The sequence below is a fragment of the Taeniopygia guttata genome, chromosome 1, assembly GCF_048771995.1.
Source record: "Taeniopygia guttata chromosome 1, bTaeGut7.mat, whole genome shotgun sequence".
In the NCBI taxonomy this organism is placed as follows: Eukaryota; Metazoa; Chordata; class Aves; order Passeriformes; family Estrildidae; genus Taeniopygia; species Taeniopygia guttata.
Window position 1 is genome coordinate 90,286,980 of NC_133024.1, and position 27,842 is coordinate 90,314,821.

General features: G+C 41.0%; 1 protein-coding gene across 11 annotated transcripts in view; it reads right to left on the minus strand.

The window, feature by feature from the left end:
* MCF2L (MCF.2 cell line derived transforming sequence like) overlaps nt 1–27,842 on the minus strand; it is a 150,503-nt gene that overhangs the window by 98,351 nt on the left and 24,310 nt on the right. The window contains exon 1 of one of the 11 annotated variants that reach the window (XM_072933413.1): nt 26,121–26,145. The exons of 6 other annotated variants lie outside the window; for them this stretch is intronic. Coding sequence is in view for 3 of the 5 variants with exons in the window: in XM_030279871.4 (XP_030135731.2) it covers nt 21,165–21,243 (79 nt within the window). In the remaining 2 variants the exon portion in view is untranslated. Of the gene's footprint in view, nt 1–21,164; nt 21,587–21,615; nt 21,638–26,120; nt 26,146–27,842 lie in introns of those variants that run through there. 4 more of the 11 variants (XM_072933423.1, XM_030279871.4, XM_072933408.1 and 1 more) reach the window with 4 other exon arrangements.

Genomic DNA, 27,842 nt, shown 5'->3' on the forward strand with positions numbered 1-27,842 from the left:
AAGAAATCTAGAAAGAAACCCTGAATTAAGCTAGAAGAGGGAGTTACAAGAGTGAATTAGGTTAGTTGTCCAAGCTTAATCCTAACTGGATGTATCTGCTCAGAGACAAACCACGATTGTAATAAGCATCAGATGAATATAAGTAGATCAGGACTGAGAATAAATGGACAGCTTGCATTCTATTTATACTTGCACATTATGCTGCTGAGCCACTTCTGCCAGTCTTTTTTCACAGCAGAAAGATCTCCCAAAAAAAAATTAAACCAAAACAAATCCTAAACCTGTATAGAGTGTTTCATAATTCAAATGTACAGTAACAAACAAACCAAAAATTACAATATTAGGGTTTCAATACTCTGGAAGTGTTAACACTTAACAGTCAAGATAACAAAAAGCTCTTAAAGCCTAACATCTGTCCCTCTAATTTAGGTAATCTTATATTGCATGTCTGAATCTCCTGAGGGTTAGCAATAAATGTGACTCATCTCCAAAAGAACAAGTTCCTTTACCATTCACAATAGAAAATACTCTGGAAATCACAGTGGAACAGAGAAATAACCAGAGGAGAATGTCTTTTTATGATCAGCCACGTGAAGTGGGGTTTAACATCTAACAAGACAGCACTTCCACCTTGTCCTTTGAGTCCTTTCATTTTTGCAGGCAAATAGCAATTAATTTCAAATCTTCAGTGATGTTCTAGGAAAGAGTAAGGAAACTGCATACACACTGACAAAGACCAGGAGGTCAGAACATGGACAAAGCCTCATTAGTATCCAGTGCCAATGCAAAGCAAGAGGTAAATGCCATTGAGATACTGGAGCTAATTATGCACCGACTCAGCATTTACTTAAATTTTACCAGGTAGAATTACCTGGAAGGTGACAATTACAGGTGGTGATTGAGCAGATCTGTCAGAAGTATGAGGTCTGCCCTTTTGGTTGGAGGTGAAAACATGTGAAGAGGAATCTGCTTCTGGAGACAGAAGCATAGGAAGCTCCTGGGAATTATTTCACTGCCTGATGTGGACCCTTACTTTCACTCAACCACAGTTTAACACTTGCCTGCTGCTGCTCTGTGAGCCCAATGCAAGGGAGGGTGGAGACCACCATGGGTGGGGACCCGCAGAAAATGGATTTTCACAGTAAGACAAGGAGAAATAAAGTGATGGGAGACTTTTGGTTCCTGCACCCTGTGGAAGAGGAAGCTGCTGATGTTAATCAGAAAAAACAATTGTCATCAAAAAGAAGAGGCTTAAGATAGTTTATCAAATACAGCTTTATTGATTATGTTCTATAAAGATACTATTGTTTCACGCTTATCAGCCATTCCTTGTGCATACACATCAGGTACCAGCTAGTAACCAAACTCAGGGATTCAGGATAAGTAGCTTACTTTATATATTGAGTTATACGAGTGAAAGCTGTGTTCAAAAATCACCTGCATCTAATATATGCATATTCATGCCTATGCAAACACATATGAAAGCATAAAAATGAATAACACATGCAGCCAAAAATACTGACTGACCTCCCAGCAAACGGCTCTGTGCAGAATGAACTGGGGAAGAGAGAATCAAAATCTGACATTGGAAAATGTCTGGCTGGCATTTAGGAATCTTTGACTATGCTCAAAAGAGAATTCTAGTTAAAAAATTGTATCTTTTAACAAGTACAGCAGCTACACAGAGTTTTCCCAACAGGTTGAGCTCTGGCAGAAGCAGGCAGAGAAGGGGTTTGAATGCATTTACACTCTAGACAGTTGATGCTGCTTTCCCCAACCGGATCTGCAGCATTCGAGATCAGCAAACAACTCACAAGTGAAACTTGCACTTCCTCAGTTTCTCTGAAGGATACAGAGCACCTGAACACATTTCTCAATTGTTCAAGAGGGGCTGAGTTTGCTGAGGGCCAAGAAAATGCATAACCCATGATTTTGAAGGTCACTTCCTGCAGATGATGCCTTCGACAACTATGATATACAAAACATTGTACAGACCACTGCTGGATCAATGAATCCAGACAACTCCCAGCAGGGGTGAGGCCTGACTTCACGTGTTCTCAATAATCTAATGTGTAAAGAGGGAAATCACTGCTGAGCACCTACATAAACAGAGAAAATTGTCTTGTAGTGCTGCCACAGGCCAGGAGCACCCTTCCAACCTTCAGTCTCTGCTACCCTAAACTTCCCTCCTCTCTGTTGCCATGTTCCTTGGACCCGAAGGATCCAGTGCTCAGTTCTCACATCTTCTCTTATCAGACTTCAATCCTTCTACACTTTTCACAATCTTCTCATAATCTTTTCATGAATGGGCTATTAATAAAATGAGAGAGTTTTACATTGAGTTGCTGCTTTGAAATTCTTCTGCATGCACTGTTACACTAATTACAAATGTATATGGCAGTAAGCCACCCAGCAAAGAAGCAGTAAGGCTATTAATACTTTACAAAGCTTATATGCAGCTGTAAGTAATACCTTTTAGGGACCTTTCAAAAATGTTGCAAAAATCCCTAGGCTGTAAGAACTTCATACAATTTTTCTCAGGTTACTGTTAGGATGCACTGCAGCAGGCTGTGTACTGCAACCTTCTGAAATGGTTATGGAGATAAATCACATTAGTGTTTGGAGAAGGAATGAGATTTTTATAATATTAATGAACATTCATTAACTGCTGATTTCAATTATGCTTATGTCAGCCTCTAGTGAAGTAGGATTTTTCCTGTGTACAGATAAGCATGCTTAATTGAACTGGGATGAAGAGATTTCTGGTGGGATGTTCAACAGTTTCCTAAACAGTCAAAGTTTTAGTTTGTTCAGAGTTAGTTTGCCTCATTCTGCTTATCAGCCACTCAGTTTTAATAGACATTTTTTAATTTCACAGTCATAATTAAAGACATGTAAGCAAATAAATCTACACACAATGAGAGAGAGACCAAGGGTCTTTATGCCATCTGGAACTACAAAGGACTACAAGTCCATGCTTCAGTTGAGTAGTGAAAAGTTCTCTGAGAACTAAGAATCAACAATTTCCTTCTGAAAACCTAAAATAAGCACTGTATGATATGCAGTTACTATCACTGTAACCTTTAAAAAGACTGAGAAAATAATTCCATCTCTAGCATCTTACCAACAAGCACCAACACTGAATACAGCCCAAATCACACAGGCACTTCATTTGACCTGACTCTACACTACTGCCAAAAGGAGGGTTCCTGCTCCCAGTGACTTCTTGCTCCCTTTGTGTGGGCATTTGCATTTGTGCAGCCGAACAGTGAATTATGCATGGATACATTCCAGGTAGGACAAGCAGAGACACGCGATGTGGGTCCTGGTTGAAGAAGTCAAATATGATGGTACACAAAGGGGCACGTGGAAAGCTGCTGAAATTGTATCTATTGATTTCCAGGTTGAGTGTATTATTAAATTAATATTTCCTGAAATAGTACTTTAAAATGTGCTTGTGTTTGGATTCTTCACCTGAGATGTTCAGATTATTAAATAAAATGGTACTATTGCATAAATAAAATAAAATAGCACTAATAACATAAATAATGACTATTTATGGCTGTACTCTTAGAACCCAAATAAAGGCACAATGGGTAAATACATCATTGGATTTACAATGGCCAAATAAATTATTACACATCAAAATGTGTTGAAAGACACTGAAGATTTTGTAAATTAAATATATGAAGTAGAAACAGGCAGTGATGAAATCATGGCTCCTCTTGACATACAGCACAGAAACACTGGGGGAAATAACATTATTAATATGTAAGCCACTGAGAAAGAAAAAGTCAAGACATTACCAAAAAAATTATAGGTTATACCTCAGCCTGGACATTGTGACTAAAGTCTGCAAAGGGCAGATGTGACTAAAGTCTGCAAAGGGCACACAGTGTAGGTGTAGAGCCATAAAACAAAAGGTTAATCCTAGCTAATAATCCCTTTCTCCCTCCCAAATTTTGATCTCCTTTGTTACATTTGGATTCACAGATTAATTTTTTCCAAGACATTCTAAATGCTGTCAGTAAAGACAGTTGTGACAGCAGTTTTTATGTGTTCCTTTTTTATGCAGAAGAAATGTTACAGAGGCATGTTCTGTTGTCCATTAAGGATGTATTTCTGGAAATTCTGATCACTAAAAACATGGCTTAACTCTTCATCACCAAACTGACTTAATCAATCCCAGGTTGTTTGAGGAAGATGATGATGACAATGAAGATGGAACTATTGAGGAAGAGGGGCACAGGTGCTCCCATTAAAAGACTGATACTGAGGATTTGGTCTCAGGGATGCAGCAGCTGGGATCTTTAAGGAGGGTGATCTGTTCCAGAAAGGTGACATCTCCTCCAGGTGACAACTATTCCATCCACCACGTCAAATACACCATCCCTGTGCATTTAAACTGCCTGTATTTTAGTCTCTGCACACATCCCATCTTCCCCGCAGAAAAATTCATTTTATTCCCAAACAACATCCAGGATTTCACCTGGGTGGCTGACAACAGTTAGTAGAGAAGGATGTTCAAGAATCAGTTGTGGAATGCCAAATCTAAGGACAGGATCATCTAGGGAACTGGTCCTCTCCTTGTGCAATCCAACACAAATCAGGGATATGGTCATAGGAGTAATCTTTGCTCAGATTTGTGATGTGTAGGCCACCAGCCCCAGGCACCCCTATTAGTTATGTACAGGTCTGCCTGGGATATCTTTTATTATATATCCTTAAATACAAGCAAGGCATCTGGAAAGCATAATGTAAACTGACTTTCTCCTTCAGAGGAACATACAGGATTCCCAGATATATTCCAGGAGTGAGAAGCAGGTAAGAAAACAAAACAAAAGAAGCACAGATACTGCAGTTCATGTTAAATATACACAACACTCAGGTATTTCAGAACTTCCCAGGTGCTCTCAAATCAAAGTAAATCCAGATCAAAACCAAAGTAGTATCAAATAAAAGGCTGTTACTGAGTGCAGAAATTTTGCAGAACACAGGTTTAACTTCACTTTATAAGACTCTTTATTAAACCACAAATTATACTCTGCTCTGCTTTGCAGCTACATGCCTGGATTTAGCTGCTGTCCTGGATACTATCTTGCCACATTTCTCTATGTACAATCATTTAATTCTCTTTAAACATTTAAAACAATCTGTGATGACTACTACAATATATGCTATATGAATATGGCAAAACAAAAAGCCCCACAGTAAATAACTAAAAGAAACAACTGACTACTAGGAAAATTGACACAAATTGTTGCAAGACCTAGAGTCACTGAGTCACTGTGCCTTGATCCATTTAGAGCAAGCTGCAAAATTTTCTGCTCTGCCACAATGGCACTGTAGCACATGTACACCTTGCTGCAAAGGTTTTAACCTGCAGGAAAACTTCTAACACTGCAGACTACCACCAAAATCCACCAGCTAGGCAGGCAACAGATCTGATGTGCCCTGTCTATGTAGCCAACTCCTGAATGCCTCCATCCTGGACCATCTCCACTGTTGGAGGCATTCAAGACTCAACCAAGCATGTCTCTAATAAGTAGATTATCTTTGAACTGGTGGTTGGACAAGATGATACCCACAGAAGCCCTTTCCAATCTGAATTATTGTATAATCATCTGGTTCATTTAGCTCCCTTGCTGTTATCCAGTTGTGTTCACTGCTTGATTCCCACAGAGGAAAAGGGAACCATTTTCAGTGCTCATTTTATATTGGTTGTTTCAATTTCCCAGTGAATTAATAATTTAGCAGAATTTTATCTTCCTCATTTTAGAGTTATGCAAAGTTGCCAAGTGGTAAAGTAAAACATTAAATTATTCACAAGTTGTACACACATGCAGGCAGATAAATGGTGCATCACATATTTAACAGTTGTTAGAAAGTACAAAAACAATAGGCATCACAGCCAAAGTTCTTTGTCTATGGAAAGAAAAGTAATCTTCAAGTTTGTGTTTATTTTTTCAGGCATAAAAAAGGGCTAAAGGAAATGTATTTAAGGTAGATCCAAAGTTTGTACAAACTTCAGAGCTACCAGATTAAGCAGTTTCTGTCTGCAAATGAAGGAATAAAAAACTTTAACAAGGCTCCATTGCCCTGCTAGCAGAATTATTCACAAAAGGCAATTAAAACCCTGTTCCATCTTTTAGAAAGATGGAATTGAATAAATCACAAGTGTGCAGAACTATCAAGTGTTGGCACGTGATTAGGTTATCACAGACTGGGAGAATAAATTAAAAATTCATTTGTAATGGGTGGACAGTGTTATGGAACAACAAACAGATCCTAAATACTCAAGTCTTCAATTACTAACCCTGTTCAGTATGCTTGACTAAAAGAATATGTATTCTTATTTTGGTGTTCAAGAAAAAGAACTAATACTAAACTGCTGAATTTTTATACAACTCCAAATAACCTCTATACATGATGAAGACAAGGACAGCAAACAAATTCCTCATAATTCAACCTTTCTGAATGTATTTACTGCCTTATACATGCAGCTAAACAACCTCCTTCAAATAAACTTAACCAGAAATAGGTTTGAAAAATGGAAATAGTTTTGAAGTACCATGCTATGAGTATTTTCTACAAAGGAACTGCAAAACAGAACAAAATACCACTACACTTTTTTTCCCCCACTGTAACTTCACATTCTTCTTGAAAACTGATTTAAAATATATTTCTTTCTTAATGTGCATATATTTTACACAAAGACCTTCTGTTAAAATTCATCTGGCTATCTGAACCCCTCCTTCTCCTGAATGCACACAGAGAGACACAGTCATTAAAGGATTGGCAGAACAAGATCTCCTTTCTTTTCTGAAGGGGGCCCTTCCAACAAAGGAACTCCGAAAGTAGTATTTATTGTTAGGTGCTGGGTGATGCAATCTTATACAGCAGTAAAGATCTAGGATCTGCTTCCTCCATGCCCTAACAAGCCCACATATATTGTATCCACCCTGTATTAGCATTCTATCCTCTCTTTCTGACAAACTCTTCTGGCTTGTCACTGACTTTAAGTTCAGCAGGAACCCCTTTGAGCACCTACATGTAGCTCCACCACAGCCAGAAGGTCGTCTTCTATCCACAGGGTGTTCAGCACATAACTCTGGTGGAATGACAGCAAGCGAAAGGGTTAAAGCACCTGCAGCCTTGGGGCTTGCCACAGCTCCCCAGAAGCACTCAGTCTGGTCTGGAGCTCACTCCTTTCCCTGATGCAAGCCCCTGCCTCCTCTCACTGGTAGAAAAACCACCAGGTGTGGGGGGTAGAAGGATCCCCTGCACAGAACACAGGGCTGCTGGCACAGGGGGGACACCAGCCACAGCCTGGGGAAGGCAGGTCAGTGAGACTGCTGCAAAATGGGAAAGGAGGCTGGACAGAGTCAACTTCTGGTGAAAGGAGGCACTACAAGGAGGCCTGTGGAAGGAAAGGAACTTGGTGCTGGGGAGGGACAGCCGGGGACTGAAAGAACTGAGGGCAGAGGAGACAGAGGCACTGGGAGGCTCGGTGCAGCAGATGAGCTCAGGCAGGAGACCTGAGGAGGGACCTGCTCAGGACAGCAGGAACAGGAGCAGAGGCCAGGGTGAGAGTTAACCTCTCAGGACTCTGAGGAGAGGAGAAAGCACCTCTAGCATACAAAGGAAACTGCTTCTGGCTTTGACAGAATGCCCCTGTGCTTCCTGCTCAGTGCTGGGGACTGATCCTTCCCTTGGAGTAGCTGCTTTGCTGCAGAGTCTCAGAAAACAGGTAAGACTTGGAATCATCCTGTTCATATTGCATCGATACAGAAACCCTCCCTAGCATGCAGGCAGGGATAGAGGGGGAGTGTACATGTACAAACAAGGCATCATAATAAGAAATAACAATTACTGTTTATTTTGACAAGTTTGGATGCTTTATGGGTTGCAATTCTTAATAAAATATAAAACACAATGCCTTGGGTGAGTGACCTACTCTTTCATGATCTTATAGCAGATAGATCAAAAACCACAAGGCCTCAAAGGAGCAAACACTGGGCAGTCATACAAACCTAGATGTACCTTGTTTCCTTTTCAGAATAAATCTCATGCCTCAATTCCATGATTTAAGGCACTTTTCCAACTGAAAAACTAATTTTAGGAGCTTGAATATATTCTCATCAAACTGCAACACAAGAATTGATAGCAGACACGAAGTATAAAAATTCATACCTCTCATATTAACTTTGCAAATATTATCAATTGATAATGGAAGTTAATAACCAGTAAATGACCAAAATCTTCTCAGAGAACATTTAAGATTAATAATTTAGCACTGAAAAATAAATTTGCTATGAACATAGACTTCTAAATGAAAATACAAGCATCTTATGTTTCATATCAAGGCTAGAAAAACAGCAAATAGCTGACACAATGTTTTTTTCTTGGACAAGTAGCAAATCTTAACAATATTTGAAGTTCTCAACAGATGGCTTGGAAAAAATCAAAAAAGGTGTCTCATTAAAAAAATATTTCTAGCTCTTATCATTACAGCTGATTGCTTATACTTAAAAGTTGTTACTAATATAATGTATGTTTAGTCTCTAGTTTAAGCAAAATTTTTTCTCTGATTCTGGACTCAGTTAAGGCAAATTTTAAATTGATAAACTGAACCACAGAAAGAAAGAAAAATGAAAGTCACAACAAAATGTCACTTTTTAGACTCAATGTGCACACTCAACTTTCAGCCTTGTGCCTTCCCAGATCACCATCTCATGACATTTGTTTCTTTGGACATAGTGCAAGATGAAAATACAAAGGGAAACAGAGTCTAAGTCAGTCACTGGTTGCACCTCTATCCTATTTACTCACAAGGTGAATTAAAAATGTGGCACTTGAAGAAATTCTGGCATTGGTTTATACATACTAGAATCTGAATTTTTCAAAAAAAGTTTTGATCTTCAAAGTAAAATATTGCTTAATGCATCATGTATTTGTTTTAAGAGGTGTGAAAAAATTAAAGAGTTTGGATAAGTGGTACCATAAAAAATGTAACTATTTCTACCTTTCACAGCAATCAAAATCTTGTGTGAAAATAAACTGTGTGCAGATATCACACCTTGAAATACAGCAGTCCTTAGTTAGAGGCAGGGGACAGAATGAACTGAAATGTTTCTATTTCACACAACATGGAAGACTTGGAGCCTGATACTACACCTACTGAAATGAACTCCAGGATAACTGGTGAGCTTGAAATTCAATTAAATCTTGACAGAATCATGCATCAAGAAGTGAAAAGATTCAATTGAGAAACTGGGCTTAAAGGGTAGATCTCTGCAGAAATCAAGTACCTGCAGTATGGTAACAAACAGACCAGGCAGCTTCTCTCTGGTTTGCCAGTCAGCAAACAGCCATAACATTCAATACCCATTTCAGATCTAAAAGTTAACCAAGACAAGTAAACTTCTGAAGAGATTATTGTACTTGATTCAGTTATCCAGGAAACACAAAATAAGGGAGATGGTCACAGGAGTTTCACCATTTCTCCTCTTAATTAACTGCAGACCGGTAGTGAAGGAGAAGTCACGCCCAATCCCTGTTCCTCCAATGCCATGGTCATGTGTCCTCACTCTTGCCCTGCTCAAATGACCTCAGGATGAGGCAGGGCAGGGTGTAGATAAGACAGTGAACACACTTCTCTCTACTCAAAAAAACAAAAAATAATTATGTTTAATCAAACGCCACTTTAATGGTTCAAACCACTCACCTGATAAAAAAGAAACCATGGGAAACCAAAGACAAGGGAGATAAAAAAGTAGATGTGCTTGAAAGGTGTTTCAGGACCAACGGTTTTGAAGAAGCTTTAAATATAAAAAACTTTATTAAAAATTGTTGCTGTTGGGGTTTTTTGTTTGTTTGTTTCTCAAATGGTCTAATTTAGGTAGCAGCAACAGTGTTTATTAACTGCAGTCAAACTGCCGCTTGATATTAGAAACTTTTGTTTGTGGAAACTGCAGTTCTGTTAACTGGACATCTAACGGCTATCAGAACCTAGTAAGCTCACCAAGTGTTGACTCTACACCATACAAACCCACAACTCTGCATTGAGTATGGTGAAATGTGATATTTTACATCATTTTTCAAACAAATTTTTAAATATAGGGGGGAAAAAAGTGACAAGGATGGAAACTAAAATGCTATTTCATTTCATGCTGTTCCAGAACGAGACGTCACGGTCTCAAGCTGCGTCAAGGGAAATATAGGTTGGATATTAGGAAAAAGTTTTTAATGGAAAGAGTGATAAAGTACTGGAATGGTCTGCCCTGGGAGGTGGTGAGTCACCATCCCTGGATGTGTTTAAAAAAAGACTGGATGTGGCACTCGGTGCCATGGTTTAGTTGAGGTGTTAGGGCACAGGTTGGACCTGATGATCTTGAAGGCCTCTTCCAACCTTGTGATTCTGTGATTCTGTGATTCACATCTTAACTGTTGATAACACAGCGTTGGTTGCTTGCTGACAGGAGCAGCTGAGGTGAAGAACAAGAGCAGGTACCAGCCCCGGATATCTGAGTTTATGCAGAGCTGTCACTGGCCAGACGCCGCCCCGGCTGCCTCCAGATGAGATGGGTGCTGCTGCTGCCCTGAGCTTCCACCCTTGCCATGCCCTGACTTTATCAGGGGAGGAGATGCACAAGTGCCAAGCTCTGCCTTGCCCTGCTCCCTCCCATCCCACCTCACCTCTAGGAAAGGAAGCCCAGGTGACTGAGCTGGGCAGGAGCCACAGCTGGACTCACCTCTGCAAGCAGGGACCAGACCTGCCTATGGGGCACACACCCCTTCTTCTCCCAGACAAAAAAACTGCTTGAAGCCCACTGGCAGTACTGTGCAGTGATGTGCCTGACCTTATTTCTTCCGAGAATGCTCCTCCCTCCCTCCCTCCCTCATCAATTCCACCACGCTTGTCTGATGTTTCCTTTTCTGCTGTGTCAAATACAGATAACAAGTTACTCGAGGCAGGGATCTGTCCAGAGCAGTATAACTCACCAGGGAAGGGTTTGGCAGGCTGTACAAAAAATGGAGCAGAGCAAATGACCAGCGTTTAAAACAAACACAATTTCATTTATTCATATCTTAATAACTTACTAATTCATTGCTTAACATGTTATTAGCAATACATTTTAAGAATCGGGCTTTGACCCTCAAAATTCCTTTCTAAAGGCATAAACAGTTAAACTAAGTTCTTCCCTCTGCAATTACCAATGCATTGATAATTATCAAAGTCTGAGGTCTCCAGTATTAATGATGCTATAAAATCAAACCTGACACTTCTAGTAACTTTTTCCTGAGTACTTTTCAACTCCAGTACATTGTAGCCAGAGCAGCTGCTTGTGAAGCACTATGATCTCTATGGGACGAAGGGGCCCCAATGGACAGGGTGGTCCTTGCAGTCTGTAGAGCAGGGTCTGTGGAGAAACGAGACCTGCAAACCCCCAGCACAGCACCCAGTGTGGCCCTGCTCCCTGCACAGTAGAGCAGCGCACAGGTGGCAATGTTTGTGAGAACTCCACAGAGCCTAATGACCAAAAATAACCCCCTGGTAAGGCTAACCCACAGCTGATCTGCTGCCAGGAGCAGGCAGCAGGGAAAAGGGTCAGGAAAGAGGGGAGAGTGGATGTACACATCTTGCTTCCTTTAAAATTGAACATTATAAACAACATTTGTTGCTATTTAATGACACAGGTCTAACTCTCTGTACCAGCCATGCATCACATGTCTCACATGTCAGGGAAACTTGCAGACTGGTTGTCAAACCAGCGAGACTGCTGGTCCAGGGTGGAGGTGACAGTGAGTGAGTGGGAAGGCTCCTCTGTCTCGCAGCACTGCCTGCTCCTGCTTTCCTCCTCAGGCAGGATGCACACCAAAGAGCCACCAGCCACACTGCAGCCCAGGGAATGTCCACGTGCAGAAAGTCAGGAGCTACTTGATGGGAAAGGATGGGAGAGGAACTCCTGAGGGAATGTGGGGGAACAGGAGGGGCTTCTCTTCGATCCAAGTGCCAAACGGTAACACCCACATCCCTTCCTGCCCTGGCAGTCGCACATCAGGCTGTCTCAAATACCTGTATTTCCCTTCCAACCACTCTTGGATCTCTAAACTCTCACCCTCCTTTGGGAATAAAATTTAAATCCTGCCTCTTCCCACCAGTTCCAATTAGAGTTCCCTGCAGCGTCACATGAATGTCAGGCAGAGCCTTTACTGAATTCAGCCCTAGCCCATTGTCCTAAAAGAATCATTGTGGGGTTTGAGGGTGTTTAAAAAGAGTATCAAATAAGGCCTGGAGTAATTGTTCTGTTTCTATGTTTTAAAAGGCATGTGGTAGGATGCTGCAAAGTTTCTTCCTGATTTTCTGAAGGCTGAGTGGGAACTGTTAGTATTACTTTAACTTGGATAATTGCTAAGCACACCTGCAAAATTAGCGATGTGGCATTTAATGTGTACCTTTACTCTCCTTCTGCAAAATCATGGCAGCTCTCTGTGCCACCCAAATCTTTTTAATTCCCTGTTAGATCAAAAATGTAAACAATTGCTTTGAAAAACACCTCCCACTGCCACACTGAAATAATTCATCTGTCTTTATACAACAACAGAGAGAAGCAGTTTCTATTAATATCCCTCTCCTGCTCCAGGCTTGTGGTCTCAAAGAAATGCAGGTATACAATTTTCAAAGGAATTGACTTTGAAACAATGATGGCACTGAACTCAGATGCAGATTGCAATGTCCTTGAAAGGCAAGTAAAGGATGAGATGGGAGTAAGAAGCTCTGAAGAGACTCAGCAGAAGGAAATTACAAAAGTATGGAATTAGAAAGCTAAAATGGAAAGCTGATGTGGAAAGATCCTTTTTTTTTTTTCTTTTCCTGTCAGCTGTTGGCAGCATTTTGAAAACCATCAACAACTTTTTTGACTTCTTTTTGATACCTCCAGTGCACTCAGATGCTCTTTGTCTTCAAATCTCTAGCATCAGAACTCCAGTGTACATCCCTCAGCAACTGTTGCATAGAACCCAGAAACAGAATTTTTGACTGTGACTGTCCTCAACAAAACCACCTGTGCCAGGAACACAATAAATGTCTGGGTCCTGAGCAAACTGGAGATGTCTCATAATTAGAGCCTGGCATGTACTCGAGCATGAATTCAGTAATGATGATGAATTTTCATCACTCTTGTGATTCTGTGAATGTAGGTCATATTCCTTCCTAACTATTGAACATAAAGCTATTGTTTTGCAGACAGTGTATTATGGGGACCCAGCTTAATGTCCTACTAAATGCCCATCTATGAGCAAAACATCCAGAGAATTTTTTTATATCACGTCGTTTCTGCCAGCTTTTGGTTCTCATCCAAGCTGCATAACCAAACACACCTGTTTTGCTTCCATCTTTCCCCTTCTCCCATTGTCAACAGTCCACAAAGTAAAGCTGGAAAAAATCCTTTCCCAAACACAAACATGCTTTTTTTATCTACTTTGTTTCACTGAATGTTTGGGTGGGAACTTTAATTTTGGTTTTAAGTATAATAACAAGAATAGCGTATTTTATATAAATGTACTTTGACATTACAAACATGCTGAAAGACCGAGTAAAGTGTCTCAAAAAAGTGAAATGCTAAGTAAGAAAGTATCAAGCTTCCTTTTATAAATCCATTTGGTAATAACAACCAACTTCCAGACTCAGCTGGAAACTGAAAACAAAAGCCAGAAGAATTGCCTGGTGTTTGGAGAGAGGAATTCATGTAAGTATCAACAAGAGGCTACAAGATGGGTAAACTTCATTCTCTGTCCCACACCCGAGACACCTGCCTGAGAGCTCAGGCACTTCTCTGGGGCAGACAGGGAATCAGAAAAACCCACTCAGCTTTCACCTCACCAGATGAATTACCAAATGATTCTCTTCACTGCAGTAAATCTGAAAATTGCAAATGTGAAGGTAATAGAAATAGAGAACAATCAATTACAAATATTCCACAGCAGCAGGATACAGAGCCATAAGGAACATTTTAGTTTGGCAGGACCTTTCCACAGCAGTTGCTTCAGTAGGCATTGTGCCTGCAGTAACACATGCAAAGTAAACACAGAAAGAGGAAGCAAATCAGTCATACAGCGTGCTAGTTCATTTGGCTCATGGGCCAAAAGCTGATACAAGACTGGTTTTACAAAGGTCTTGTTCAAACACAAGGCATATGACATGAGGTAACCTCAAATGACCAGCTAAGTAACATAGGATTACTGGAGAGAAAACCAGCAGCCCAGAACAGAATAGTGACCAAGGGAAATTACTTTGTTCATTCCAGAAGCCAGACATAGGAGTGTTTATAAAAAAGGCTGCAATTTATCATTTGATATTTTTAACAATGAAGGTTGCAGCCTGAAGAGTAATTTTTAAAATCAGCTATGTGTATTCTCATAATTTGCTATTTATATAAATTATCTTGGTGTTTCATATCCAAAGGCACCCTCCCTTTAAATCCATCAGATGATAGACAGGAATTGAAAGAAAAGGAAGGTACTTTTCTGGCTCAACAAGAATTGAGACTTTAAAAGAACTAGGACAGTCACTTCTCAGTGCAAATTTTCTTCCTGCCACGTGAAATGCTGAAGGCAGAAAGACTTCTAGTGAAACTGTCACTTAGCAAATGCCTGAAGCACAGGAAGGGTGACAGCATGCAAGCCCTGAAGTAACAGCACAGGTGAAAAACAGGAGCTTACTTACTGCATAGCACTGCAGTTCTCAACTTGCCAAATACCTGTTTGCCCAGATTATCAATTTCAAAAAGGCTGACTGCTGCCAAGCCGCATAACACACCGAAATCTTCAAAACCTAGCAGTACCATGCCATGCTGTGCTTTATCAGCTCACCACAGTTTGAGTGCCACATTCTACAAACAAACTGCCTTGCCCTGTGTCCTCAAAGGGATTTAAGTGTCTAAGGCACCATCACACTTGCTCCTACCAAGCTCAAACACCATCAACCTTCACATGAAGGTAGAGACATTTGGGGATGGCTATCACAAGGCTTCTCCATTTCAGCTTTTTCCCTTGCTGAAACTCACAGCCAGTTACACCTTTTGTGTAGCCAAGCTTAACATTTCTGCATTGCAGCAAGGGTTTCATTATGTCCCACTCCCTGCTGCTCCAGGGAGCCATGTGGGAAGCTCAACAGCCGGCTCCATGCCCCTGGAACACCACAACTCAAATAGCACTTCCCATCAGTCAAGAAATTTAAGGCATTATAACAAAAACTCAAAAGCCACAAAAAGAACAGCAGAGGAAGACTGAGGATATAGTTAACATCTGAGACTGCTGTAAGGGGATCTATTGTCCAAAAATGCCCACTCTGTGCAGGAAGTCAACCTCCAAGATGATGATTCCATCTCTATCTGCACCCAGGACTGTGTGCCCAGGCTGACTGTTCCACAAGGCATGAGGAGGTTGCACCCATGGTGCTGTTAAAGGCAATGTTAAGGGCTGGACTTCCAGACAGTTTGCATCACCACAAAGCTGCATTCCTATGTGTGCTGAGCCAAGTGGCTCATGCTTGAGCTACGTAATTGTGGGGATAAGTAACTGGAGAGAGGTCAAAATAGTGTTGCAGGGTTAACTCAAGAGACCTACAAGTGATTAATCCATATAAAAGCATTCAAGATCCTGTTCCTTCTGTCCAAAAATGAGAGCTGCTATTTAATGGGACAAGACAAAAGAAACAGTGGAACTAAGCCAGATATTGTAAGACAGCAGGCTCAAACTTCCAGCTGAAATGCAGTGTTTCAGATACTGAAAACCTTAAGAAGTTGTTGGAGCTGACACACAAACAACAAAATCTCAAGTAGCTGGCTTGATCTTTATTAAATGAAAAAGTGAGTGACCCAAATGCCTCCTATTCCCAGGTTTTGGCCAACACATCAGCTTAGAGCAAACACCTTGAAGACAACCCAGCCTGTGTTACATGCAGACACTCCGTCCCTGCTCTGCACTGTTCTTCTGGGCAGAGGTTCCCTGTTATTTGAGATGCACGAGGTAATCTTGCAGCTTGGCACTATGTGGTTGGAAGCGTGGCAGGCAGCTGTGCCAGGCACTCCTGCCAAGAAAATATTCTGACACACCATGGATATAAAAACACATCAAAGGAAAAGGCTTTTTCTTCTTTCGTATTACTAAGTACTTAAATCCCAGCAGGGCCCTCCTGGCTCTGCAAGATTTAAGTATGTATACCCAAAGTCCATAAACTGAAGAGGAGACTGACAAATATGCACCCCACAAACCTCTGAAAAGCTATTCTAAATGTGCCATCATTTACTGTTTAATACCTATTTTTGGATATGAAGTCAGTGATAGGTGGGTTTTTTTTGGAAGGGGGGTGGCGGGAAGTTGTATGCAAAAAGAAACCCCAATTTTTTTGTGATGAAGTGTTTTGGGACACAATATTTAAGCAATAATAGCTTTGTTAAAAAGAAAACATAATCAACCTTAATGTTGATCAAAAATTTATTTTTCAGATTCCCAAAAGGGCAGCCAGCTCCTTTCAACAAGGACAATTCTGTTGCCATGTCTGAACCTTGCTCCCACCAGTGTGAATCCCACAGATTCAGCTGTTTCAGTAGTAAAATAAAGAGTTTGGTTTAGGCCAGAATATGCTAAGAAATGTATGCCATGCAGGTGCTCCCAGGATCCATGACAGTGCATCCTCACAGAAAATATGAGCGATGCACTCCCAAATGCTTGTGTCTTGTGCCACCTGGGTGCAGTGGATGTGCCCACAACCTGCAGATTTCAGAGCTCTCACATGGATCCCTCCAACTCTACCAGCTACATAGAAAGCTGAAAAAGTTGCCAAGTAGTAAATCAATTCCTTCATGCTCAGACCTGCCTGCTTGCCAAATCAACAGAAGCATACAGAGCACTCTGCCACATGAAGAAAGACATTATGACTTCCCAAAGTTGAAAAACAAGCAAACTGAGGACAGAAGCTACAAGGGTAAGAAAGAGCAGTCAAACTCCCAAGAGCAGGAATGGGGAGGACACACAGAAGAGGTCCTTCCAGCTGCCCACTACTTTAAAATGTCCCTTCAGTATGCCTGGAGAATGTTCTTGTCCTTGCAATAATCACCCCAGTGATTCCATGTACTTGGAGACAGCGTGTGAGTCCCTTCCTCCCACATCTGTGCCTAATTTGCTGACAGGTGAGCCAGCCTTCAAAATTTCAAAAGCCTGCCTGTCAAGCCAGGGAAATGTAATGTAAAGTCTGGGCCTGAACTGTGAATAAGATTGAAAATGTGGAGCTACTGAAAAGTGACTGAAATGGCTATGGGATGCTACCTGGACTTAAAATACCAGTACTGCATACATATTTACTGAGGAACCACATGTTTTCCTTCTTTGGTTTGCTGATGTTTCTTCTTTCTGCAGAGCATTAAAATTGTGTTTGAGGAGAGGAAACAGATGGTAGTTGCAATAGTGGCACTTTTCCAAGGTGGAAAGAAACCATTATAGTGGGGCTTCCACAAGCTTAGAGTGAGAATGCCAGATTTGTACTGCCTGTTTGCACGAATTAAACACGTCACTGCGAGGCTTCCAAATGATGCAAATGTAGGGTAGTGGCTGACACTGACAGCTGGTGCCTTAACACTGTTTCTGTGTCAGTCAGAGCAAAGGGAGTCCTAAACAGAACCCCCACAGCAGTCAGTGATATGGACAATCCATGAGGTCCTAGGTCAGAACTGTTTATCATCTCAGGCTTCAGCTTCAGAGCTACTGTTCCACAGGGAGGGGAAGTCCTGCCCATAAACAAAAATTTGTGGAAGAAGGTTGAATTTAACACAGCAACAGAACTGAGCAAGAAGAAGGAAAAAGAAAAGCTACATCCAAATAAAGATAAATGATGCCATTATCCCTCAAAACAATAAACATGGACAAAAATAGGATTCTGTTTTTCAGTATTGGTAATAATTTCACAGGTTTTTTTTCTGAAATAACCTCAAAATTCTGATGGGAAAAAAAATAACCAGAGAATTTCTTTAAATAATTTCTGCCTTTTATGGGTTTATATGAGAACAACAAAAGCAATTAGTCTGGTCATCCAAGTCCAGGTGGCCATTCGATAGAAGGAAAGTGTCTGGGCAGACTGAGGAGCATATCTGGGAAAAAATAAAAGATGTCATGGGAACACACTTTACAGTTGCTGGGAAAGTGTAGGGCACAAGGTGATTTTGAACGGTGGAGCAGGAGTCAGAGCTGGAATATGAAGCAAATGATAATATTAAACTAAGGAGCATGATTTTAGCAGGTAAGTATGTCCAGAAGGAGAAGATAATTTAAGGTGTTGGAGAATAAGGTGAAAGTGAGGAAGACTAGAAATAATCAATCAAAGTTTTGCCAGAGAAAGCTGTCCAGATTTGTGAAATGTAGCACAGGAAGGCACTTGAGGGACTCAGTGAGGGAATCAGACATTGTATGAGAGTAAGGAGAGGTCAGTAATTTGCAATGGGGGCTGGGAACGTGAGTAAATCAGAATTTGATCAGAGCAGAGGGAGCAGGATCTCTAAGGCAAGTGCTGGTGTGGCAGTGAGGGGTGAGTAGCCCAGAAAGGTTCTGAGAGTGCCAGACTGAAATAGGGAAAGTGGGAAAGCAGCCAGAGGCACAAAGGCTGTTCTGGTAGAACAGTGAAACATTACAGACACACCCAGACTCCTAACCTCAGGCATTGGGAGATGCCAGGCTGGGAGCTGAGCTGCTCCAGGCTTCCTGGCCCTGACCTAGTCACAGGAACAACCAGCACACCTCACAAGATGGAAGGACTTTCCTTCTTAACACGCCCCCTTCTCTCTGTTTGGTGCACAAGGGTTTTAGAATTCCTCTTCTGACTCAAAAGCTTAAAATTACCTGGGATAAATCTCAGCCTGCTTGCAGTATAATTCAGAGGAAAAAAAACCAAAAAAAAAAAAAAAAAAAACAACCACCCAAAAACAAGATAAAGAACAGGTTTTTGGGGTTTTTTCCTTGAATCCTACAAAGGAGAAAATCCCTCAGTGCCTGAAGGTGGACAGCTGTACCAGGGGGAAGCCAGGGGAACATCTGTATTTCAATTACTCCTGAGCACAGAGCTATTGAAAAAGTCTGAATATGATCTTGGGCTGTTAAGGAAATCTTTGCTTACAAAAGGTTTCTGAATCAACAGAACTGCTGCGAAGGCAGACAGTGGATAATTAGACCCAAGGACAGTGTACAGCCCAAGAATGGGAGACAGCAACTGTCTCCCATTTCTCTGTCAACAGAGAAACTGTGTGAGCAACATGAAAGTAGCAAGGGAGGGAGGGGGGGCTGAAGGAAAAAGGAAACCCAAACCAGCCACCTATAAATACAACCATTGGCTGTGTAAAAGTGCTGCCTGTGGCCTGAGAATACCTGCACAAGGATTATAACAGAGAGGAAGAAAGAGAAAGGGGAGGAGAGGGACCAGCTAATTCATATGAGTATGAAATTGGCTGTAAAGTAAAAGCTGGCTTTATTATGTTTTTTTTTTTTCTTTAAATATGCAAATTTTACAAGCTAAAAACAGCATGTGGTCAGAGCTGCCAGCAAATATGAAAACAGCATTTGGAGCTGCTGGTGGCTTACATGAAGGTCACAGTGTACCTGCAGCTGCACAGCTGAGAGACAGGCAGTGTCACAGGCAAACCTCCCACTCTGGAGCCTCCCTCTCCTTCAGCTCAGGAAGAAAAGGCTCCCACATTCCCAACTAAATCCAGCACATATTCTTAAAATTTATCTTGCCACAAAAAAACTAGATCAGCATTTTCATGGCAGTGGAAAAAGTAATGTACTAATTACTAAAATAAACTGCAACAGACAGTATGCCCTAGCAAATATCAGACTGGCTTTCTTCTTAAGCATTCAGAAAATCAAAACAGGAAATGAAGCAAATATCCAGATATTTAATAAAGATGTGTTTTGAAAATAGGAAGATAATTAACAGGAAAAACAAGGAAGGAGAAAAAAATGTGTGTGTGACCTTTACTTGTAATGTAATGCTTGTTCTTGTCAGATCAAATCTTGTTTTCCCCCCAAAAAATGTTAAGAAGGTAAAATATCTTTTTTCCCTATCCAAGAAAACAGAGGCAGCTGATCTGTTCATTCCATACTTGCATTTAATCTATGTGTTCATCAGACTACAGCATCAGCCATCTTGCTAATTATCTGCTTCCACCACATGGAAATTGAAAAAGATGAAAAAGTCACCCTTAGGAAACAGTGGACTAGGAAAATGGGAAGATAAATTCCAAGTTTTGATACTGCAATGAATAATACTTTATAATATTCTGTATTTTCAAATCACTGTCCTGCCTCACATGACAAGAAGATGCAACACTTCTGTAATCTGTCAACCAAGAATAAAGGGCAAACCAAACAGTTTCAAAGGATACAAAAAACACCTCTTTTATCTTTCCAGGTAACTTTTTATTCTGAAATATGTTCACATGTCTGCATGAGCAGAAGCCAGGATAACACTCCTAGGTCTAATCAAATATCACCTCATTGTGCACTGCTTCTTAGTTCTAGTTTTGAACACACAAGCATTTACATTTTCAACAAATAAAACAATCTCATAATTTTTCATAATCTTTCTACAGTGCTAAAACCATTTTATCAGATCTGCTCTAATTTTTAATCCACACAGATGTAAAACTACATTTACCACGATTAATTCATGCAACTCTTCATTCTCATAGAAGTGCAATTTAGATCCACCCAAAATACTGGCTTGCAGTGCTTACAGTTAGTTAGCTCAGCTTTTCACTGCTTCATATCAGACTCGTTTCCCTAGACAAATCTGTAATTCTTCCAACTTAGGTACAGTCGAGTCCGATAAAAAAGGGAATCAAGACCCACGTAGAGTACATGACTGTGCTAACAGCTACTCGAAATGATGTTCTAAAGCATGCTTCAGAAATAATTGAGCACTAAAAAAAAATGTTAAATGTTAATATCAATGAAAGTTTAACCTGCTGACAAAAGCTCTTAATGTTCTCTTTCCTATTAATGAGAGCATGCATAAAGAAAGCTAGTCAGATTGCCAGGATTTTCTGTAAATCCCACAAAATCACTAACAGCATCCACACAACACATTATTTAAGACCAGCAGCTCCTCCTACCAGCACACTGGAAAACCGCATTTAATCTTTGCATCAATTCTTCTAGGGCCATTTCTTCAATTTTCAGCCAGCACCTCATTCTCAGATAAAACAAAAAGAATCCGCAGCAAGCATGCCCCCCCGCCCTGCTCAAGGATTAAGGGAGGCAGGGGGGAAAGCCCCAAAGCAGCCCGCTACGGCAGCGCTCGGCAGCGCAGCGGTTGTGCCCGCGGCACCAAGGGAGGCAGGAGCCCGCGGTCCCTGCCGGCAGAGCCGGGCGAGGCGCACTGCTCCGGCCGGAGCCCGGAGTGCCGGTGACAGCAGCGGGAGCGCTCCGAGCCCCCCGGCCGGGAGGGACGCGGCGCGCAGCGGAGCCGGAGCCGGCGCCGGGAAGGGCCGCGCCGCATCCCGCGGGAGCAGCCGCGCTCCGCACGCCGCGGCCGCGCTCACGTGGGCGCTGCGGAGCCCCCACCTTCCTGCCAGATTGGGCAGCTCGCAGGGAAAACGCCTTCCCACCGAGAACGCCGAGGGAGCCCGCTCTCACCGGTCCGCGCTCGGTTTGGGCTAAGGACGTCAGATTTCCTTTAAACGCTGTCGATTTTCCTTTAAATGCAGCTGTTTTCTGGAGTCTTTGGAGGAGTTTGCTTGAATGTTGTGCCACAGCAGTCTTATAGCTCTGTGAAATCGGTATTTCCACAGCAACTCTATTCCCACCTTAGGCAAAGGGTTTTAGAGCAGGGCTATGTGGACCCCTCAAGGTGTATGGCAGCAGAATTGCTGCGGAAAGCAGCCAGGAAAACCAAACCTCACAACCAGTGAACTTCCACTTACTCTAGAGTACCACTATACAGTGGTACTTTCTGTATACTTTCTGTGTCCCTGAAGGTTTTACAGCGGTACCATACAGTACCGCTGGAAAACCTTCAGGGACGCAGAAAAACCTACAAGACTGAAAGCAGTACAATGCTTCTCTATACAACTGCTCCTCATCATTGATTTCCACTGTTTTATACAGACTGTTTTACAAGTTTGAAACTATGATGCTTTTAACATTTTTTATTTCCAAAGATCAGCTTGATGCCTACTAAATCTCATTGTTGCAGGTTTTTGCTGATGGTGAATTTTGCTGAATTCCCTCACTTTTCTAACCATCCCATTGGTTTTATCCTAATTTTTAACAAACATTAAAGAATTGACCATGGCTGAAAGAAAAAGAGATGTTTTTTGTTATGTTTAAAAGGACTGTGCTGTGTTATTTTAAATAAAGATTCTTTCCTACAGATTCCATACAGCAGGTAAAAATAACAGAGGGAAGTAAGTGGACACCTATGATGAGTTGTTCATAACTCTAAACAATACCATTAGAGAGGATATGAATAAAAAGTTTTTAAGAGGACCCATCAAACTATCTAGGCTTCCTCTGCCAGTAAAATTGATTTAGATAATTCATTTACTACATTAATCCACATTATTTCCACTCAAAGTATGACAGGCCCACAGCAGCTCCATGTATTAGGTATTGCTAGAGCCATATATGTTTCCATTTCAATACTAATAGAAATGACAAAACAAAGTCTTCAGTCAAGCTTTTCCATATCAAAGTGTTACCACTGAAAACCAAGATCTGGATGAACTTTGTAAGCAGAAAGTATTTTGTTTATGTGACAGCCATTTAGACTGCGTTTATGCAAAGGAAGAAATGATGGGCAGCAAGACGACAATTACGAGACCAGGCTCTTGCCATTCTGGTGGTGTCACAGGAGGAGCAAATTGCAAGTCTGTAGGTGCACTAGGATAGCTGAGACTCGTTATCAAACAAAAGCTGTGCGACCATATTGCATCCACAGACAGCCCAGGGAGAACTCCAGATGCCAGACAGTCACTGGGATTTGTTACTACAGCAAGTTAAAGGCCTAAGGCATTTTTGCATATGCAGAAGAGCAAAGCTCACCTGTGAGATTACACTGTTTCCTGGTGCAGCAAGAAGTGCAGCAAACTTTCTCATTCATAAGCACCTATTGCAAGAGAAGATGACAGTTCAATCCCAGATTTCTCTGAGAATCCTGACTCAATTCAATAGTAATTCCATGTTTTCCTTGCAGATTCAGCAGACTGCTTAATCTTCCCATATATCAAAGGTCCATCTTTTGATGGAGTTTCTCAGTGAAATAACAAATGAAAAGGAAGACAAAAATGTAGAAGACAAAAAGAATTTTACCATGTCAACCAGTCAGCTTGCAGAATCACAAGCACATAATAACTTACACTTGTGCAAAATGAATGGAGAACCCTAATATGCTAGCTAAACCTCAGTTACACCTATGATGTCACTTTATATATACTTTCTACACCTTCAAACAAATTCCAAACATTCGAAGTATGAGCACAGCATCCATGTGAGAGGTTTAGTTAGCTGGGCTGAAAGTTAGTTTACCTAAAAGTGGGTTATTTGTAATCATGTACTTGTTTAAGCATGTTCATTCATGGAAATCAGGCAGCCTTGTCTTCCTAAGAAGCTTTGGAATAGCTTCTCTACTGAATGAAACAGAGAGTATTTCAAGATACTTAACAAAATGTGGGATTACGATCTCTGCTGGCTTAACACAGGATCATCCACGGCTTCATGAACAACCTTGAGTCAGACTAAAGAAACAAACCTTCAACTAAAATCAACTCTTCACAGGAAAACCCAACTGAGCTTTCTTAGAACATAAAACAATCCAGTATCTGACCATGAGCTATGTAGGGAATCAAAACAGTCCTGAAAATACAACATGACTATATCTCAGGGAAGAGCTACTGCAGTTTTCACTCTCTAAGTTTTTACTTGACCCCCACACCCCTTCGGATCATCATGGCAACCATGTTATGGAATCAAACATGCCATTCCAGTCCCACTCATCTCATGCCTAATTTTTATAGTAAAAGGACTGATGCCCAGTTCTAGCACTGAGAGTCTGTAAATGCAATAAGAAATATTGTCATTTTTCAGATACAATATGATTAACTATTTTTAGATTAAAAATTCAAGCTGCTTCTGGAATTCTGATTTTTAACTTCTGCTAATGTATTACCTTCAGCAAAAATTACCTTCACCAGTCCCAGGCAAGCCCCTGGTGCAACAGAGGAATTCATAAAGAAATCTGAGGAGTACACAGCCTTTCAGTTCTGTCTTAGAACTTTAAAATGCATTGGAGACATATTTTATCTATTGGTTTATTTCAGTGAAACTGCAAAGATAATAAGAGAGGCACAAATGTATTTAATTTAATAAATTGATTTCCATGGCTACATGAACATTTGACTTGATTTGTATTGACTTTTTTCTAAACTTATATTAGATTTGAAAGCTTCAACAGCATTATTTTTTTCCTTCAATTCTCTACTTTACTCTGGTTTTGGCTGTAGTCTTCAGCAAATTCTGTTCAAACACAGCAACATCAAACCTATTTTATTTCAAAACAGTTTCACCCATATATGATTACCTAGTTTTTCAAGAAATGGTGGCTATTTTGAAAATGTTCCGCAAGTAGCACAGAGCTATCCACTCATGTGGGGGAGGGCAGAATAGTAACCATAAGTCATTAGCATATAATCATGTAATCAGTTTTGCTTGAGCAAATGATACTTTCACCAATATACCTAAAAATTTCTCTGCTAGCTTTACATTGATCTCTGTAACATCAGCTATCAGAGAGTTCCAAAATTTAACTATGTGCTCTGTGACAAACTGGTTTTGCTTAAATTACCTTCCTGGAAGTTTTCTGTGTGCCCCAGTTTCTCTTTTGTGAAGCAGTGGGAAAAAAACCAAAAAAACAAAAACCCAAAAAAGCCCTACAGGAAATAAACACTCTCTTTTCACATCCCCAAGCCATTCATGACGATACAGACTGCCACTGTAGGTGATATTATGTCTCCTCCAATTGCCTGTTTTCCAGACAGAAAATTTCCTACACTAATTAGTTCCTATTTGTATAAAAGCAACCCCATACCTCTGACCGCCTTCACCATTCCTCCACATACACTAATTCTACTCCAACAAAGGGAACAAAACTGGACATGGTACTTCAGAAGTAAGCACAGCAGAGATTATTCAGTGACAGAAGGACTTTGTTGTTCTCGGTTTCCCTCTCAGCGGTTTGTAATGTTTTGTTTGCCTTTTGGACCAACACAGAATGCCAACGGAGCTGCTGCTGTTTTCAGGGAACTACCCACAGCCAGTCAAGGTCTCTCAGTGAGAGTAACAGAATAGTATTTTCTTTTCTCATCTGTGTTGCTTGTACAAGCAATTAATTTCACCTTCTCTACTGATCACTTAGCACCACCAATTTATTCTCCAATGGTTTGCACTCAGCACTGAATTTTACTATTTTTGAATAAATATTTTCACATATTTACAAATCTGCTCTTTCCACGCTTTTTTCCATTTCCAGTTCATTTAGGATTATGTTGAACAGCTGCAGGAACCCCTGCAGAAATCCCTGCTTTTTCTCTACCAGTAACTCCCCTTCCATCCACAGAAAACTGACCAACTAAAGCAACTCTCTAATTCTTATTTTTCAGTCAATTACTAATCCACAAGAGGGCTTCCAATTTAACCCATAGAGCCTAAGAGTGGCTGCAGCAGAAGAAAAATTATGTATTGGCTATGAAGTAGGGCTACAAGAAATGAACATACACAGAGGTTTCCTTGCTGCCGCTTTGCACAGACCCTGCCACGTCGCTTGTGGCAGAGGGAAGAGGCAGAGCATATGGCTGGTTGTGCCTGTGCAGCTGAATCCCCTGCCAAACATCCCATACAGCTTTCTAGTGATGCCACATGGTCGGCATCAGGCAGCGAAGCCTGCACGCTCTTTCCTGGATGGCCGCAGCCACCGGGCGCCCCAGAACTCCATAGGCTGTGTGGGCAGTGGGGCTGCAGCACCCATGGCACCACCGCTCTCTAAAGACACTGCAAACATAGCCAGGGAGACTTACCTAAGCTGGGCTCCTGCAGAGAGCGAAGAGACCCATTGAATGTGGTTTTCATAAATTTAGGTCCTCTCAGATCCTACAAAAAACTGCCACATACACCCACTGCACAAGGGTGATACTGATCCCCAGCCTTAAATAAAAGGGAAAGAAGAGGGAAACAGGACAGTCGATATGAAAGATCCAAACAGAAAATGCATTTTTAACATTTCAACCTCCTCTTGGCACGAGTTCTTCCTTCATGAAGAAAAGGGATTTTTCCCTTTTATTTCCCTGAATGACTGAGTTCTCTTGGTAATCAGCCCAGTTCGGCTTTATTATGTAAAGCATCTGGGATTTGAAACTGGGATTCATAAGCAGAGATGGCAGTATTCTGCTTTTGGCAACACCTCACTCCTTCACAAGGAGAAAATTGTTCCTAGATTCACAATCTCAAGAAATACAGAGAATTTAGCAAATACATGGAGGAAGGAGGGGAAACAAAAAAATCAAAGTTTTTCTTTTAAAAACTTGACACTCAAAACACTCATACAAATCCAGAGTACGGGCAAGGTTCATTCATACAGGAACAGAGATTAAAGAATCTTTCAGATGTGCAAGACCGGTTAACAAAATAATTGCATCAAATTTTGCCTTGTTTAATTAATATATTAATTTACCAAATCTCCATCAAGTCCTCAGTGTCTCCTCCACCTCAATAAATTTTTCTTTGAGAAACTATGTGCCATACAGAAGAGGTCCTGGCAGCTGCTCTCCAGGTTCCCCCATCTGGGATGTGTGATACCCCCACACAGGGACTAGGCTGAGGTGACATCCAGATCAAATACTTAGCAGTAGGAGAAAAGATTCACCCTCCCCTTCCTTTTCCATGATTGCTCAGGCCCGTGGCTGAAAAGTATTAGAAGAGTTGGAATGCAACCTACTCATCTCTATTTGATTGCCACGTCTCCATTGAGCCCTATCTTGCTACAATCCAGCTTCCTGTACTTTCAGCCTTCCCCAAACAGCTTGCTTCCTCCCCCAGCAATTACAATTCAGCCTCTCCTTAAAAAAAAAAAAAAAACTACAAAAAAAACCCAACCAAACCCAAACCACACCAATTATTTATTAAAGCTTAATTTAGTTACTAACTTTCCCTATTTTATTTATTTTATAAGTAAGTGTCTCAGCTTCACACTAGAGAAGCACACCTCATACTTCTGTGAAGTGCTGTAGTACAGCTCTTCAGCCTGAATTAACTTAAAATGATTTACTAGATCACAGGTTTCAATACTTCCTAGCATAACAGGTAGGGTCTTCTTTTCCCCAGCCTCCCTTGCTTGGACAAACGTCATTTGAATCTCTTCTACTGGTCTGCTGTGTTTCAAGTTACTTTGTAAGTGCTCCATTCAGGTTTCTTCTTTGCCCTTTTTTGCCACATGGGATTAAGTAATTACTGCAGAGCCAACAGCCTTGAAAGAGTTTATTTAATTTAACACCTCCAATTGCCCCTGCTCCAGCTGAGGGGTGTTTCAGTCTTTTATTCTTCTTCAGTCTGAGGAGCTAAACTATCCAGATGTGCCCACAGCTGTACTCCTCTAAAAGCAGGCATGGCAATAAATGAATGAATGTTGTCTTTTGCCAATCCAGTGCCAAGTAAGACCCTTCCTTTCTATGTTTACTGAGATATTATTATAGATGAAGGAAGTACTTTGTGTAGGAAGTTAGGAAGACTGAGAACAGGAAGTA